Below are 14,737 nucleotides of genomic sequence, written 5' to 3'. Positions count from 1 at the left end.
ATTGGCAACTCCTTCCTGAAGTCATGCCTTTTTTGTGTGGCATCTTCCTTGATGTTTTGTCATGAGGGAACATGTCAGTTGAAAGGCCAGGACAGATTTCACCTCTCCCTGCATGGTGCCTGCACTGAACAAGAGAAGAGAGACCAGGTGTTGTTTTCAACATCTTCTCAGGCTGGGTCAAGCCATCTTCACGTTTGTCTGCTACCCAGGAGGACATTGGTAGCCCAGCACAACCCATCCAGAGATAATTTTTCAGGGCCAAACTTATAATTGACCCAAGTCCAATCCTCAAAAACATTTGGGTGAGCATCTGTTTTTTCTCTGAGGCATCTGTGTTCAGGAGCTGTGGAAGTACCTGCATGCTCTAGGGATGGGCAATCCCATGCAAATCTGTTTTTTACAAATTAGCTCTGAATGTAATGAGAAAATCAACAATAGAAACCATTTAAGGCTTAATTTAGGACTAATGTAAGGTATAAATTGAGAACAATTTATTAAAACAGAGCTCTCTATGGACACTTGTGTTTCAGTTCAAGTGACTTTGGTCAAGCACAGGTCAAGTGGGAGCAGACTTCCCTGGCATCAAAGCAGCTCTTCAGAAAAATAAGCATCTCCTCACTGCCTTTTCTGCCACTTCCAATGCAGCTGTTTAACAGTAAGTTGAGCGATGCCATACACTCAAGCTTGCTAAACAGGCTTTAGTAGCAGTAAGCTTCTTCCTTCACTGTGTCACAGGCTGGGCGTCATTGAAGGCCTGGCTTTGCTTTCTACTTGCAAGGTTGAACCACCTATGGCATTTCAGCTGATAAAATTGGAAGTAGCTTCACAGAGGACACCATTTATGAGCGGAGCAGCTGCATGGTACATTTCTTGTAGCTCAGATATTCCTGCACATACCCAGATATTTGAAACACCCCATCTGACCTGACTTAGGCTGAAACCCCAGAGGTAGTACAGCTGGATTGATGGGGTGGGCGTGTGGCGTGGTGGTTCCCTTGGCTTGCCTGCATTTTGGAGACGTGTGCGATAAGCTTTATTGCAACTATATGTGAGGTTTGTCCCACTCTCCCCCCCTTTCATTCTGTCTGTTATAAAAACATATATTTTATCTTTAGTCCAAAATCTATTTGGGATTTGGCATGGTTTGACTTATTCCTTAACTTCCTCAAAGACTGAAGAGGTTTCTAGTTTAGGTTTAGTAATTGTCCTAATACAGAAGTTAACCACAGAAAGGTAGGATATGTCCCAGGTTTGGTGGTCATCTGATAAGAGCATTGCCATTATTGGTCATTTATTTGTAGTATGGTTGTACAGACTGACTTCAGGCATCATTGCTAAACACATAAAAAGGATTAGTTAATATCCAAAAGTACTTGCAAAATTAATGGAGACAATGTGACAGCAGAAGGAAGGGAAGGATTAACTGTTTTACCCATTTACACATAGTGGGATTGAGTCTTAGGCAGATCTAATATACCAGGAATCTGTAGAAGGTTGTTGCATAGCTACATACGGGTATTTTAACCTCAAAAGATCATTCTTCTTTTCTGTATGCAATTCAGTGAAGTCATGTCCAGTGTGGATATTGCTCATAGCTCATGGGAGCCGCTGTTCAGACGAGGAGGAGGGAGTCTGGACATGTAGACGGCTTTTGCAATGCTCCACTGCAGCGTTGTTCTCCTACCGTGGCACCGCTCTGCGGTCTGACTTTTGTAATTCAGCAGCCTTCTTCAATGAAGGTCTCAAGATTTATTTATTTTTTTCCTTTTCCCAAAGACGAAGAAAACATCTGGTAATTTGAGAATCGGTCTTTGTGAGAGGGAGACAGAAACAGCTCCCTTGCTCACTATGGTATCACTGTTATCTGTTTAGATACCATTAACTTCTCCTTTGAAGGTAGTAGATGAGGTTGCCAACAACAATTAAAAAACAATTTTTTTGAAAGTGTTAGGTTTCCCAGGCCCTTCTCAGATCAGGAAATGAGATTAAAATCAGTTGCTGAAAAGCTACCGTGTTTATTTGAATACAGCCGAGCATGGCGGCTCAGGCCGCCTCATTAAAGGCGGGTATTATAGCAGGCTGGTGTTGTGTTTCCAGCTCGATAAAATGCATTGTCTGACAGCAAGCTCAGCGCAGCTCCCCGACTATATACTCTGGCACATATTTTCTGCCTCAGTGGTTCCTCTCAGTAGGATAGCCAGTCTCTGCCTTTCTGTTTGACGTTTTTGCTAATAATTACTTGAAAAATCATCCACTTCTATTTAAAAATTGCTACATGAAGTAGTAGTCCGTCTTTGCATCATGACAGCAAGAGGCCAATGAAGTAACGGGTGTTCAACCACATGAAGCTAACTTCATAAAGCATTGCCCAGGGTGCACTGCAGGATGACTTGAAATAATTAGCCTCTGGAGGTTGGAAACCTATGCCGTAAATCCCAGAGCTCAGAGTGAGGAGAGTTTTTTATCACTGTCCTTGACAGAAAAATTGTAACATCATGGCTTACTCCCTCTTTGACATAATAAACTTATAGTGGTGCTTTTCAGAATCCTGTACTTACACCTCCACTTGCCTTTCCCCTTTCACAACCTTTTTTTTGGAGGTTAGCACTGAGCTAGAGGAAGTTTCCTTCAGGCCTTAAACCATCACACGGACAGGTAAAAGCTTTCCTGCCTCTGGCGTCCAGTGAGAGTCAGGCCCTCTCTGAATTAGACAAATTCCCACTGATGCAATTGCTGCGATGCTGTGGAGTAGCAGGATCCATACATAAATAAACTGCATTGATGTGACGCTCGCCCGCACTGGCGCCATTTATTGGTGCAGGACGCCTGTGCTGCGGACTTGCAGTGCCCTGTGAGCACAGGAGTTTGGCCAGCACGGACCTCGCGGGTGCTGGCAGCACCTCGGGGCTCACCGCTGAAACGCAGAGCGGAATGCGGCCGTGCAGCTACTTGGGTAAATTGTCGTGTATATCAGGAGTGTCTTGTAAATGATAATGAACAGATGCCTTGTACATACTACACAATAAGCCACTTGAAGTTGTCACCAGTTGTTTATAGATGTTATTAATGTTAATAATTTAGCACTCATTTCCATATGAAACCACATTAGGCTTGTCTACACTGCATCCAGTTACCTGCAGAAGCCGTGGCAGCGTGGCTGCATGCCCAAGCTAACACGTCCTGCTGAGAAAATGCTGCCTTTGTTCGTGTCTCAGCGGTGCAGGCTGAGCTGTATGGATGTACCAGGGCTGTGTACCCATACGTAGCACACTGAACTAGTGATTAGTCAAGTCCCTGTTCCAAGGACTATTTTAAATACGATGCGGGGTTGAATGTCTGCTCAACAAGGGGCAGTTGTCTAGTGGTGAAGGTGCTCTTCAAACAGCAGAGGAGGTCCAAAATCCTGGGGACCTTCCCTTTGCAGGAGACTTTAAACGTGTCAGGTTTGTCTTGTTAGGGAACTGGGCAAAAAAAAAGTAACCAGAACAATTTGTCTGGCTTTGGAAACCTGAAGTTTACTGTCCTCTGAATCAGGCGAAGGTGAAATCCGGGTGTTCTGCACACATGGAAGGCAGGAGTTTAAATCAAAAGGTGAGATTTTTTAAAGCTTTTAGCACCAACCTGCATCTCTCCTCAAGGAACAACGGCAGTGTGCCTGCTAATGTCCACAGAAGGTGGAGGCCAACCCTAAATAGGTTTAATGTGAAGCCATGCAGAACATTCCTCTCACTGCCCTGCTTGCAGCAGGAGAGGATCTCTGGAGAAGAGGTGACCCCACAAGGCTGCCAGGCACGGTGCCGGGCTCTGATGCCTCTCAGCCTGCAAGGCTGGCCATGTGCCACAGAAAGGTCTTTTGGTGCAACCTTGAGCCTGAAAGGGGGTTCCCACAGCTGGCTCTTCAGTGCCTGGGTGTGCTCAAGTCACATCCTCAACGATTGCTGCATTTGAGTCTGATTTTGTGTGGTTTAATATCCAACACTCTCTGCTGAGGCTGGGTACAATTATCAGTATTTATTCCCAGAAGCCTGGGAAGCTTTTTGTCAAAAGACAAAGCAACAAAAGTTCCACAGTATGCAAAATACAGACCTTTGTATTGCAAGTGAAATATTTAGATAGGAATCATTACTGAGTCCTTTTACAGCAACCTTGCCAGAGAAAGAGAGAGAGAGGGTTGGGAAAGAAAACACAAAGGAGGTAATAATATCTGATTAGCCAAGCAGCTGGAGAACTGATGGGGAATTGTGAAGCCTATCAAGGCATCGTGACTTTCTGTGAGTGACATTCTGCAGCAGGCACTGGCTACCAACCGAGGAACTGCTCTTGAATATTACCCTTAGGACTTGTCTTTTATTGGTAACCTTGCAATATCCTTTGCTGGAGTTGTGTGTTTCTGAGAATTCAGTGACTTGTCTACAAGGCTTAATTGACAACTCTCATCACAGTACCAGCTGGGTCAAATTCATCCCTAGCGCAATGCCAGGGAAGTCAATGGTCGTACACGGTGGATAGATATTTTGCAGCTGTCCTCTGTCATACCGTGTCTTTTCATGGCTGAGAGTGTTGCAATGACCTGAATGGCGCCAGCAATGTATGCATCCTGTGAATTAGCATAATAGTATTTTTTTTGATGCAGTGCCCAGTATAAAACTATGCCTGTGATATCTAGCTGTCTTCTCATTTACACCAGTGCAATGCTGTCATTTTGGGGGAATCACAATTTAAAGCAGTGTACCAGAGAAAAGACTCAGTCCTATTATTTTATAGTATGTTTTTTCAAGATATAATTAAAAGTAATAAGAAGTCTGACGTACTTAGTTTCAGTCATTGGAGGAGTCTGGAAGGAGACTTGATCATACTTTGTTGACTGTAATTGTTGCTCAGGTTTGAATATCAGGATTCTGATGATGTTTGCAGGCAGGTACCTTTATTCTTCCCCAACTTGAGGTTTAATTTGGACACTGGGCTTTGTTTTGCCTTCCTTAGAGCATGGGAGGTGACCATACCTGCAGTCGGGATACCATATAGAGGTTTGTTCTCTCCTGAAGTTGATGGTGCTATTTCCCTTGACTTGAGCAGGGACAAGGTGACACTGATCTGTCAAGACTGTAGGCCAGCAAAGATGTTATCCATGTGAATTTACACATTAACCTTCATAGTGCTGTGCTCCTTCAAAAACAGTAACTCATTCAACTAATAAAGCCATATTTTTCTCAGATTTGAACATAGCGGAGTTTTGTTATAAAGCACTTCTTTCAACAGAGAAAAATAAGGGAATTGTTCTTATTGTGTATTTTTGGCCCTGGAAATGTTAACATGAACTTGATGTATTGGCAGTCAGATGGTATTCCAGCTCTTCTTATTTTCATTTCTAAAAACTGTGAAACATCATAGATTTAGAGTCCCTCATTTCACACTTGCAGGTAGGATCTAGTTAGAGCACAATATACGTGAGCTGGAAGAAATAGGACTCCAGCTTCCTGGAGCTGCAGGAATTGGCCATACCAACTTAATCTGAGCCTACCTCCCACAGAGAGGATGCAGAAAGGAAATGAAAAGTATATGTAAAGTTTTGTGTATTTATTACTTTTTAAAAATATTTTTCATGGGTAAAATCTGTCTTTAATGACACATTCAAACTGTGGTGCTGAGAAGTATTGCATAGCTAATGCATTGTTTTGTTTTTGTTTATTCTGCAGAAATGATGGGATTTCATTTTTAGTAAAATTACCAGTGCACCTTTATTATTCACAGGTCTTAAAACGCATGACAGACTGAACTGCAGAGTCCTCAATGATTTTAATACCAGCTTCTTTGCGAATCTAAACTGGTTTTCCAGCCCACTACTTGGTGGGCCACAGGGGTTTTTACTCTAGTGTAATACATATTTAAAGCTTCTTATGGATGGCTACATCTGCAAATAAGCTCAGAAAGTAGAAGAGGAGATGCATTGTGTTATCTGGGGTTGAGCAGGGAGGAGATTATCATAGGAGAAACCTTAACAAGAGGTGTGACAGTTCAACAGACGGAGGTGCTGGCTCTCCGTGTAGGATAGACACAGGCAATTTCTAAAGGATCATGGAGTTAAGAATCCAGCCTTCACTCATCATTACAAGCTAAGAAACTCCTGGCTATCTTGCTTTCTTTCTATGAACACCAAAGGTAGAAAATACCAAGTAGTTAAAGCTCTGTGTATATTTAATTCACATGTAGCATTAGGGTTTAATTTGTTTGCTTTTTTTTTTTTTTCCCCTCTTGTGAACCCTTTTAGGAAATAAACGCAGTGCATTAGCCTGGATTCAGTAAGGCAATGAATGTTTTATTACGTATAATATGCAACTCTAAGACAGGGACTGTCTTTTTATTTTAGACATCTAGAATCTAAGTTCATAACTAAAGCTCTTAGGCAATGCAGTAGTAAAAATAAAAATAAAAATAAAAATAAAAATAAAAATAAAAATAAAAAAATGAAATTTCCCAGTGACAGTTTTTATGAGGAAACGTATAGACTTTTAATCTGTATGCAAGGCTGGCATAAGGGAAATTTGGTTTTCTAGCAGGCTCTCTAGTTGATTGCCTTGCCATTCTCAGATGCCACAGCCTTCCTGAGCACACATGACTTCCAGATTTGTCCTAAAATAAAGGAGATCAAGGTCTGACATTATCTGATTTAAGTTCCCTTACTATATTCACTTGAACAAGTTGACAGATGAAAAGTCTTCAAGAAACACAAGCATACCCTATTGTTACGGCCCAGTTTTGCCTGCAGTGCAAGCCCTGCTTCATATTTCTTATGTACAATATTTATATTTCATTCAAAGCTAGGGCAGTAAAAATGATTTAGTGAAATTCACAGCTTTTGAAAGATACTACAGTACTAGAGTATGCACTCAAAACTTTCTAAGAATATTTATACATTCATACACTTAAATTTGGATTTGTAACATAGGGTCTTAGCTAGTGCATGATATTGCCAGCCAGCCTGCCTCAAGGCCAAGCCACCTCCAGTGCTTTTTTTTTTTTTTTTTTAAAGGCTTACCATCGTCTGTTGAGCTGTGGAGATGAATGGCAGAGAAACTTAAAGCTAGACTGAAACATTTTGAGAGTGGGCATTTGGGGAGGTTGGGAAGGGGTAGGGAAAAGGCAGAGCATGCCAGCCAATTGATATGCTGGGACAATGTGATACAGACATTGTATTCCTTGAAGTCCTGGCTCAGGGAGAAGAATCTAGCCTTGTGGACAGATCCCACAGCGAGAAATTTTCTTAACTCCTGAGTTGGCTCCTGCATGAGATTGTGGCAAGTGCAGCAGGGCCTGGGAGTCAGTGGCATGGGGCTGCTGAAGCCTTGCCATGGACGCGGTGTTGACCTCAGTGTCCTGGACATCTGGGACGGGATTCTGGCACCACCAAAGCATTTGTAATTGTCTGACATCAGCAGTTAGAAGATACCAGGTAAATAATTGCTAATTAGAAATAATTTATGAGGTCTTCAGTAGAACTTCTGAAGGAGTACAGCTCTGTCATCATTAGTCACGTTGCCTTGTCTGTCTGAGACCAGAGCTGGTGTTCTCTGAGCCACTTTGGACTCATCTCATGAGTTTCTAGGAGGTGTTGGGTTTCTTCATTTCCCATGGATTCAAGAGCGCAGTTTGGTACTTAGATGTTTGTACTCTCCAGGGAGGCCCAGCCAGCAATTTCAAGCTGCTGTCTCTGTGGCCTGGCCAAAAACGAGATGTCTTCGAAAGCCCAGGAGTGAAACTGGTGGTGTGGTACTTTCACCCTAGGCAGGTGCACAAAGACTCAGTTCCCTGCTGAGTATTTATTCCTCCAAGCTCAGTTTTGCAGATGCGGGTAAATGGATCCCTTCCTTCAGGTTGTTGCCCAGCAGGACCTGTTAAAGAGCTGTCTGGTGTTTTACAAAATGCCAGTGTAATTCCAAATCTACAGCAGACACACTGCATCCCTTCAGCAGAGTTTTATCTGGGTGCTTTAACATGCCTCTTTACCCAAGTGTGATGTATTCAACACGTATAAAATGCATATAAAAGTTTATAATCATGTATGCATACACACATAGACGCATATAGACACAGATGTAAAGGCACAGACCTAAACCAACCACATCTCTGCTGTAGCCTGCTGGAGACTGTTGAACCTCCACAGAAAATCAGTCACAGCTCTGCAATTTCATGCTTTATTATTTTTGTTACATGTATGAGGGAAATTATAAACCTTGTAATTCCTTTCTTATTGTATAAAAAGCTTTAGATAACATCAAGATGTGGAAGTAATATGAAATACGATGCCTAGATACACTAATGAAGTAGACCTGCTGTAGTACTGCACACCTCAGTGTGGCCTACACAACCTGGTGGCAAAGCTTCTGGCTGTGTGTGCAGGTTGGGATGTGTCTTTTTTTGCCTGTGTGCTCTGTTGTATCCCCTCCCGCAAAGTACGATGCCACTATTTGAAGAGGAGGCTGCTAAAGCCGGCTGCAGGACTCTGGCAGTGCCAGTGGCAGTGCCGCACGCTGATGGTGGCGGTGCCGCATGCTGATGGTGAGCGGGGCTGTCCTTGGCACTGTGGGGCCAGTTCCGAGGTGCGTGTAAGAGGGGAGGAGCTGGAGCTCCTGGGGGCACCGGGAAGCCATGGGGTAGATGTGGGGTGCCTGGGCAGGCACAGTGCTCTGCATCCATCTTTCCCTCGCTCTGTTTTAATTTGGCTCTCAGTTCTGCAAGCAGTTATGCATGTGCTTAGCACAAAGTGTTTTGCCAGTTTTATGTGGTAAGACTTCCTCTGCTTAAATTCAACATGTGTGTTTCTAGTGCGAGGCCGATAGATTCACTTCATCTGCGTTTTTTTAGAAAGTGATGTTTAGAAGTTACCTTTGTACCCGTGGCAGTTGGATTTGTCACCTCAAACTCCGCCTGTAATTGGCAAAGATTTCCTTTACAGCCACATTTAAAACAAACAAACACCATTTAATCATAAAGCAATTTGCTCTGTTTGTATTTCTCACTGTTTCTGACTCTGGTTCCTTGTGACGAGCTAATCGCCGAAAAGCAAATAGAAGTTTCCTCCCATAAACCCCAGGTATTGCGGTGGACAGTGTAAACTGCACGTTGTCACACATGGTGGGATACAAGTGGGAAGCAGGAAAGCTGTTCTCAGATACCTGGAATATCTCCTAAAAATCTTATGGATGGTAGAGGAGTGAAAGAATCAAGAAGTGAAAGAGAGATTTTACTTGATTAGCTTTGTTCTCTGGGTCTAACCTGGTAGTAAAGCTGAGGATGTATTACCAGGCTGTACAAAAATCCTTAGGTTCCCAGCTTCACTCATCTGCAGAATTGCATTGGTGCACTGAAGACTGTGTGTGCACCCAGGGAAGCTTATTCTGCAAAGGCTCAGACTGCCAAAAATAAACCTCATTGGGATTCCAGAGATGGTTGCTGTCAAGGAAAGTCAAATTTGGAGCTTCAAGCATGCGAACAGTGTCATTTTAAAAAGTCTGTTCACCAAGGAGATAAATAGGGATTAGCCTCACAAGCTGCTCTAACTCCCTTACATCCTATCATGTGTAAAGGATGGAAGGTAGGAGTCACTGGGAGCAAGAGCACAGAGATGGGATCAGGGCTTGTCCATTTGGCCAAATCCCTGCCCAGAGCTTCTGCAGGGACTGTGCCCTGCCAGGGAACCCCAATAACGTGCTCGGGGTGTTTGGGGTTATCCTGTTGTCTTTGCTAGGAAGTGGTAACATCCTGAGCCATTTTTCTGTCTGATTGTGCACAAGTTTACTGAAGAACAGATTTGTGGAGGCCTTGTATTGGGCTGCATTAAAAGATCCTCACATCTTTTATGCCATAGCCATGTTACGAGCTGTGGCAGGCTGGGGGCTAGGCGCTGAGCTGTTACCATAAGCCAGCTTGAAAAGGCCAAGACAAACAAGCTGACCCAGAAAACTAGTATAACAAATTCTGCAGTTCTTTTCCAGAGCCGCATTATTCTTCACATTTCTTTTAAGTACTGTCAGCTCAAAACCTCTTTCTTTCTAGGTACTTTTGTCATACCGAACATGTAGATGCCTCTTATGGTAATTCCTTTCACCATCTTTTTCTCAAAGTTACCTCTCTGGGTGTTAACCATGACTTCTTGGTACAGCTTTTGGATAAGCTACTTGAGACTGAAGGAATTCTTCCTGAAATGCTTCAACAGAGATAAAAAATCAACAGCAGCAGCATTTCAGCCTTTTGCCGCTGCAAACAATTGCCAGGTACATCCTGAAAGCAGTTCCTTCCTCTTGTACTGTTCCAACATCATCATTAAAAAAGAATCTTGTCCTTTGTACTTTCTCCCCCCTCCATACATGCACATATCTTGTAGTATATTCATTTTTCAGTCTTGACTTTGTGCAAACACAATGTTGTGCTGCAAGCATTAAAAGGCAATTTAGTACTCAAAGGATTAAAAGCTCATGTTAAATTGAAGACTACACTTGGCATAAACATTAAAAATTGACAGAACACCCTACACATTAACTGCACCAGGGCTCCATAATTAGCATTTAAAAGTAAAACATCATTTCCTTACTGTTTCCTACTTACTCATTTATAATGCATTTATTATAATACGGATGTGAATATGAGGCTTTCCACTATTGTCAGTTAGTAAATAAAAAACTATTCCTGTTAGAAACACAGGCCTGTTTGGTGTACACAAGGAAACAGGGATGAATGGTTTGTTAATCCAAATCTCAAAAGCATGATGAATCAGCAGTGACTAACTAACCTCATTCTAGGTCTAATTCTCTTATGTGAGCATCCACAGAGAGAGCTCAGGGCTGAGAAGTGTTGGCTTTCATTGTCTAGCATCGGCAAAGGGAGCGCAGAACAAACTCTACTTGTCGGGATTTTTATGTATTGTGTTGGGTCTAGTGTTGTGCAATGTGGGAGAATAGATATATGGCTCATCCTGTAATGTGGAAAATTTGTTGCAGATTGAAATATGAATGCAAAATAAAAAGAATGGGAAAGCAAATCCCATTAGGGAAAAGGGAAAGAGAGACGATCAGCTGTTAAAGGGGTAGTCCTTTATTGACTTTAGTTTTTGGATGAGGTAGTGTTTTGTTCGTGCATACTAATGCAGCCCCCTTATGTAATTAGAAACGGAAGGTAAAATGGCCAAGCAGTAGTTCTGCTGGATTCTGGAGTACTTCTGCATCTGATTAAAATCATTCACAATGTCTGCACTGCCATGGCATTGCCTATACCACCTCTGGCTCAATGCTTTCTTCTGCATCCCCTAAAACCACTTCCCTGTACTTCCAAAAGATGTATAGGGCTTCAGCCAGACCTTTTCTTTCAACAGATCCATAGCTTTGGACACACCGGGAGAATTTTAATTAGGCTGCTTAGCTCACCCTGGGTGTCATTTGATCTCGATTACAATTTGCCAAAAAAGCGTCTCCACGTCCAGCCCTGGGTCAGTGAGCAGACACTCACGCCGCTGGCCCTGCAGCCACCTGCAATGGTCCCGGCTCACCACCAGCACCATGCCTTGGATCCAACCCCATCCCACACACACGGGGCGGGTTTGCAGCCGTCCTGACAGTCCAAGTGATGTGAAGGCGGCCAGCCGCAGCACTTCTGCTGAAGCCCACCACTGTTTATGCAGATCTAGAAAGGCGGCAACATGCAAATAAGCGGTAAAAGGCTTCACCATTACCTCTGCACAGCTTGCCGACATGAGGAACTTCTTTTTTGTTCCCAGCCTGGAACTGCAAACGATATCCCGCTTCCTCCAGGGTCACTGCTGGGTGGAAGACAAGACCACGTTTTGTTCAGGCTCTGTGAAATGCAATTAGAAGCCCCTCCGCAGCCAGCAGGAGCTTCAGTTAAAAGGAGCGAGGGGAAAAAAAAAAGACCTCCCCGCTGTCCAGCAGTGTGTTGACTTTGAAGTCCTGGGCCATCTTTTGTCCCCCCCAGAGGGCCTTTAATCAGGACCTTTGCCTTGTCATTCGGGGAAGAAAAACCCTGACACAGTTGGTGGGGTTGTCCCTGTGTGTGCCGGGAAGCAAAGTCTTTGTCAGAAATTTCCACTGACCCAAGCACTTTGTTTCTTTGTCTCTCCCAGACGACTGTTTGAACTAAAAAAGAAGAAGAAAACTCTCGGATGTGCTAACAGTATTTTAATGGGGAGCCTGGGCGACTCCTTGTGAGCTTTCCTGCCAGGCCCAAGGCAGGGATGAGGCTTTTGGTCTGAAGGCCTCTTAAAATAAACGTGGCTCAGGCAGCTTTTTATAGGTTTCTCCTCTGCATACGTCCTGGGTGATATAAAGAGGCTCCCGCAGTAATATTGTAGCACGCTGCTGAGTAGAAGGACTTAATTATCACATTATGGGTAATATTCTATAGGCAGATAAGCTCAACTTGGTAATGATTAACATTTTAGGTTGTGCTGTTTACACTGCGGTGATTTATGAATCAGTTACAACTTCTTAAATAAACAGCCCTGAAACCCAAGCGTCAGAAACGCGAGCTGAATTCCACTCGGCGTGGAAGCTCTGCCGCCGGGAGCAGCGGGGCCGGCATCGGCATCGGCACTGGAGCTGGGGGCAGGCGACGGCTGCTGTGGTGCTGACATGGGGGTGATGTGGGGCTCAGCTGTGCAGACTGATGCACCGTGTTCCACAGCATCTCATGGATGAACAAAGTGCTCCACTGAAACGCAGGGCCTGGTGTTAAAATTCACATTGCCAGAGTTTCACTCGTGAAAAATCTGCTCGAGCTACTTGTAAAAGTATTTTTTTATGTATCCGTTGCACTCTCGCTTTGCTGTTGAAATATGTACAGCTGGACTCATAACTATGACTTTTATTCCTAAGGTAGAGGCATAAAATTGTACTCAGTGCTTCTTAAATGGTATAAAATATTTCTAAAATAACTCTTCCATCCCTGTTAAACAAACATTATCTCCTTACCCATTTTTTTCATTCACATTTTGATGTGCTGCAGCTTTTTTCCCCACATTACATCAGTTCCTCTTTAGAAAAAGTGCATTATTAAACAAGAAGGAAAAAAGAGAGAAGATTTTATAGGAACAAATAGATTAATAACTAACTGTGATAAGATCTGGCAGCCTTTCTTAGAGGTGTGTGTGGAGTAGAACGTGAAGCTGTATTATCAAAACAGGTTGAAGTTTTATCATGACTCTCATGTATTATATTAGATTCTCAAAGCACACCTTCTCCAGTAATGCCTGGAATAATCCAGACTGGATATAGATCAAGTGATTAACTCAATCTCAGGAACAATAGCTCAGCTTTGGTATCAATTCTGCTCTTTCTGCTTCCTATCCATGACCTCCCCAGCATTCATTTTTATTTGTATTATTCTGTATTTGTTCCTTTCTTCTTTTAAATTCAAGCATTTATTTTGAAGTAAATGCCAAGCCTTCATCCTTGCAGATCATTAAATGCGTTCCATCCCATTTATGAAACATTACATTACAACAGAAAATAAACCTGCCTGCTCTCTCCAACATGATAACAATAAAGTACGCAGTATTACATGCAACATGACTGACACATTAATTAATAATAGAAGGAATTTCCATATTTTATCTGGAAACTCTGCAGTCATGGCTCTCACTAGTTAGCTGGGTATTTTGAACTTCTTTTGGTCACTCAGTAACCATGGTTCAGCCTTGCAAAGTCTGTCCCTCATCCAGTGAAATTTAAAAAAACGTGCTTAAGTCTAAATGCCAGAATAGCCCCATTAGCTTCAAAAGGACGACTTTTTGCTTAAAGTTAAGCAGATGTTTAAGTGCTTTGCTAGCTTAGGGTCAAAGTGTTCAGCACCTTGTTGGACTGAGTTTTATCTACCTCCTCATTAAAGATACATCAGAACATTTGGCATATCTTTATCAAGCCAAGAGGTGCAGGCAATTGACTTTATGTGACAGCTAAAAGTGAAAGAGATCAAGGGAGTTTGAGAGACAAAGAAGTTAGGTTTTGTTAGAATCTTAAATGAAGGAAAAATAGTTTTTTGAAAGCTAGTAAAAATTGTTTCTTGTGTTAGAAGGATTTTATTTTTGGAGGACTCCAGGTCAGTACATGTTGAGAGATTTGGATTTGTGGATGGAGGCTGAAATGGAGCAGCATCTCTGCTTATTTTGCTGTCGACCTTTTTGTTGTGAGCACTGTGACCTTCTGCAGCGCTTTGAGCGTAGACTGGTGCGATCCCAGGTGGAGACACAGAATTGGGAACCTTGAAGAAAGCATTAGTGAGGCTCTCTTATAATTTTGACAAGTGGTTTAGAGACAGCAAGGTGCCTGATAGGCTTAATACTGAGTGAAACTAGATAACAAATTTACAACAAGAGGTCAACTATATGGCATGAACTGATTTCCAAGGTTTCCAAAATGATGACGAGGGAGAAATTTTCTCCTTTGGCCGGTACATTAGCTTGATTAGTTCTCTTGATACAAATTAAAAGGTCATTTGCATTTATATTTCTGTTAATGATTGTATGAAGAAGATATTTCTTCTAAACACAGCGTTGTGGCTGTGCTTTCTCTCTTCCATGCTGTAAGATAAGTGCACGTGCAGGGTGGACCTTTCCAGTCCGTCACAGCAGGCTGGGATGCCCTGGGCAGCGCTCTGCTCTTGCAGATAAAGGATGAAGCAGGCAGCGTTCAGTTCTCGGCTCCACCTGCACTTGTCCCAGTCGGTATTGAGC

The 14,737-nt window shown here is 42.9% G+C and overlaps 1 protein-coding gene across 1 annotated transcript in view; it reads left to right on the top strand.

Moving 5' to 3' along the window:
- Positions 1-2,035: 2,035 nt before the first annotated feature.
- AUTS2 (activator of transcription and developmental regulator AUTS2) overlaps positions 2,036-14,737 on the top strand; it is a gene marked incomplete at its 5' end in the record, with an annotated part of 97,625 nt that continues 84,923 nt past the window's right edge. The window contains 2 exons of the mRNA XM_084299925.1: positions 2,036-2,066; positions 8,452-8,556. Of these exons, the coding sequence (XP_084156051.1) occupies positions 2,036-2,066; positions 8,452-8,556 (136 nt within the window). The remainder of the gene's footprint in view (positions 2,067-8,451; positions 8,557-14,737) is intronic.

The sequence above is a fragment of the Netta rufina genome, assembly GCF_964035555.1.
Source record: "Netta rufina genome assembly, chromosome: 21".
Classification (NCBI taxonomy): Eukaryota; Metazoa; Chordata; class Aves; order Anseriformes; family Anatidae; genus Netta; species Netta rufina.
This window is presented reverse-complemented; position numbering and strand designations above follow the sequence as displayed.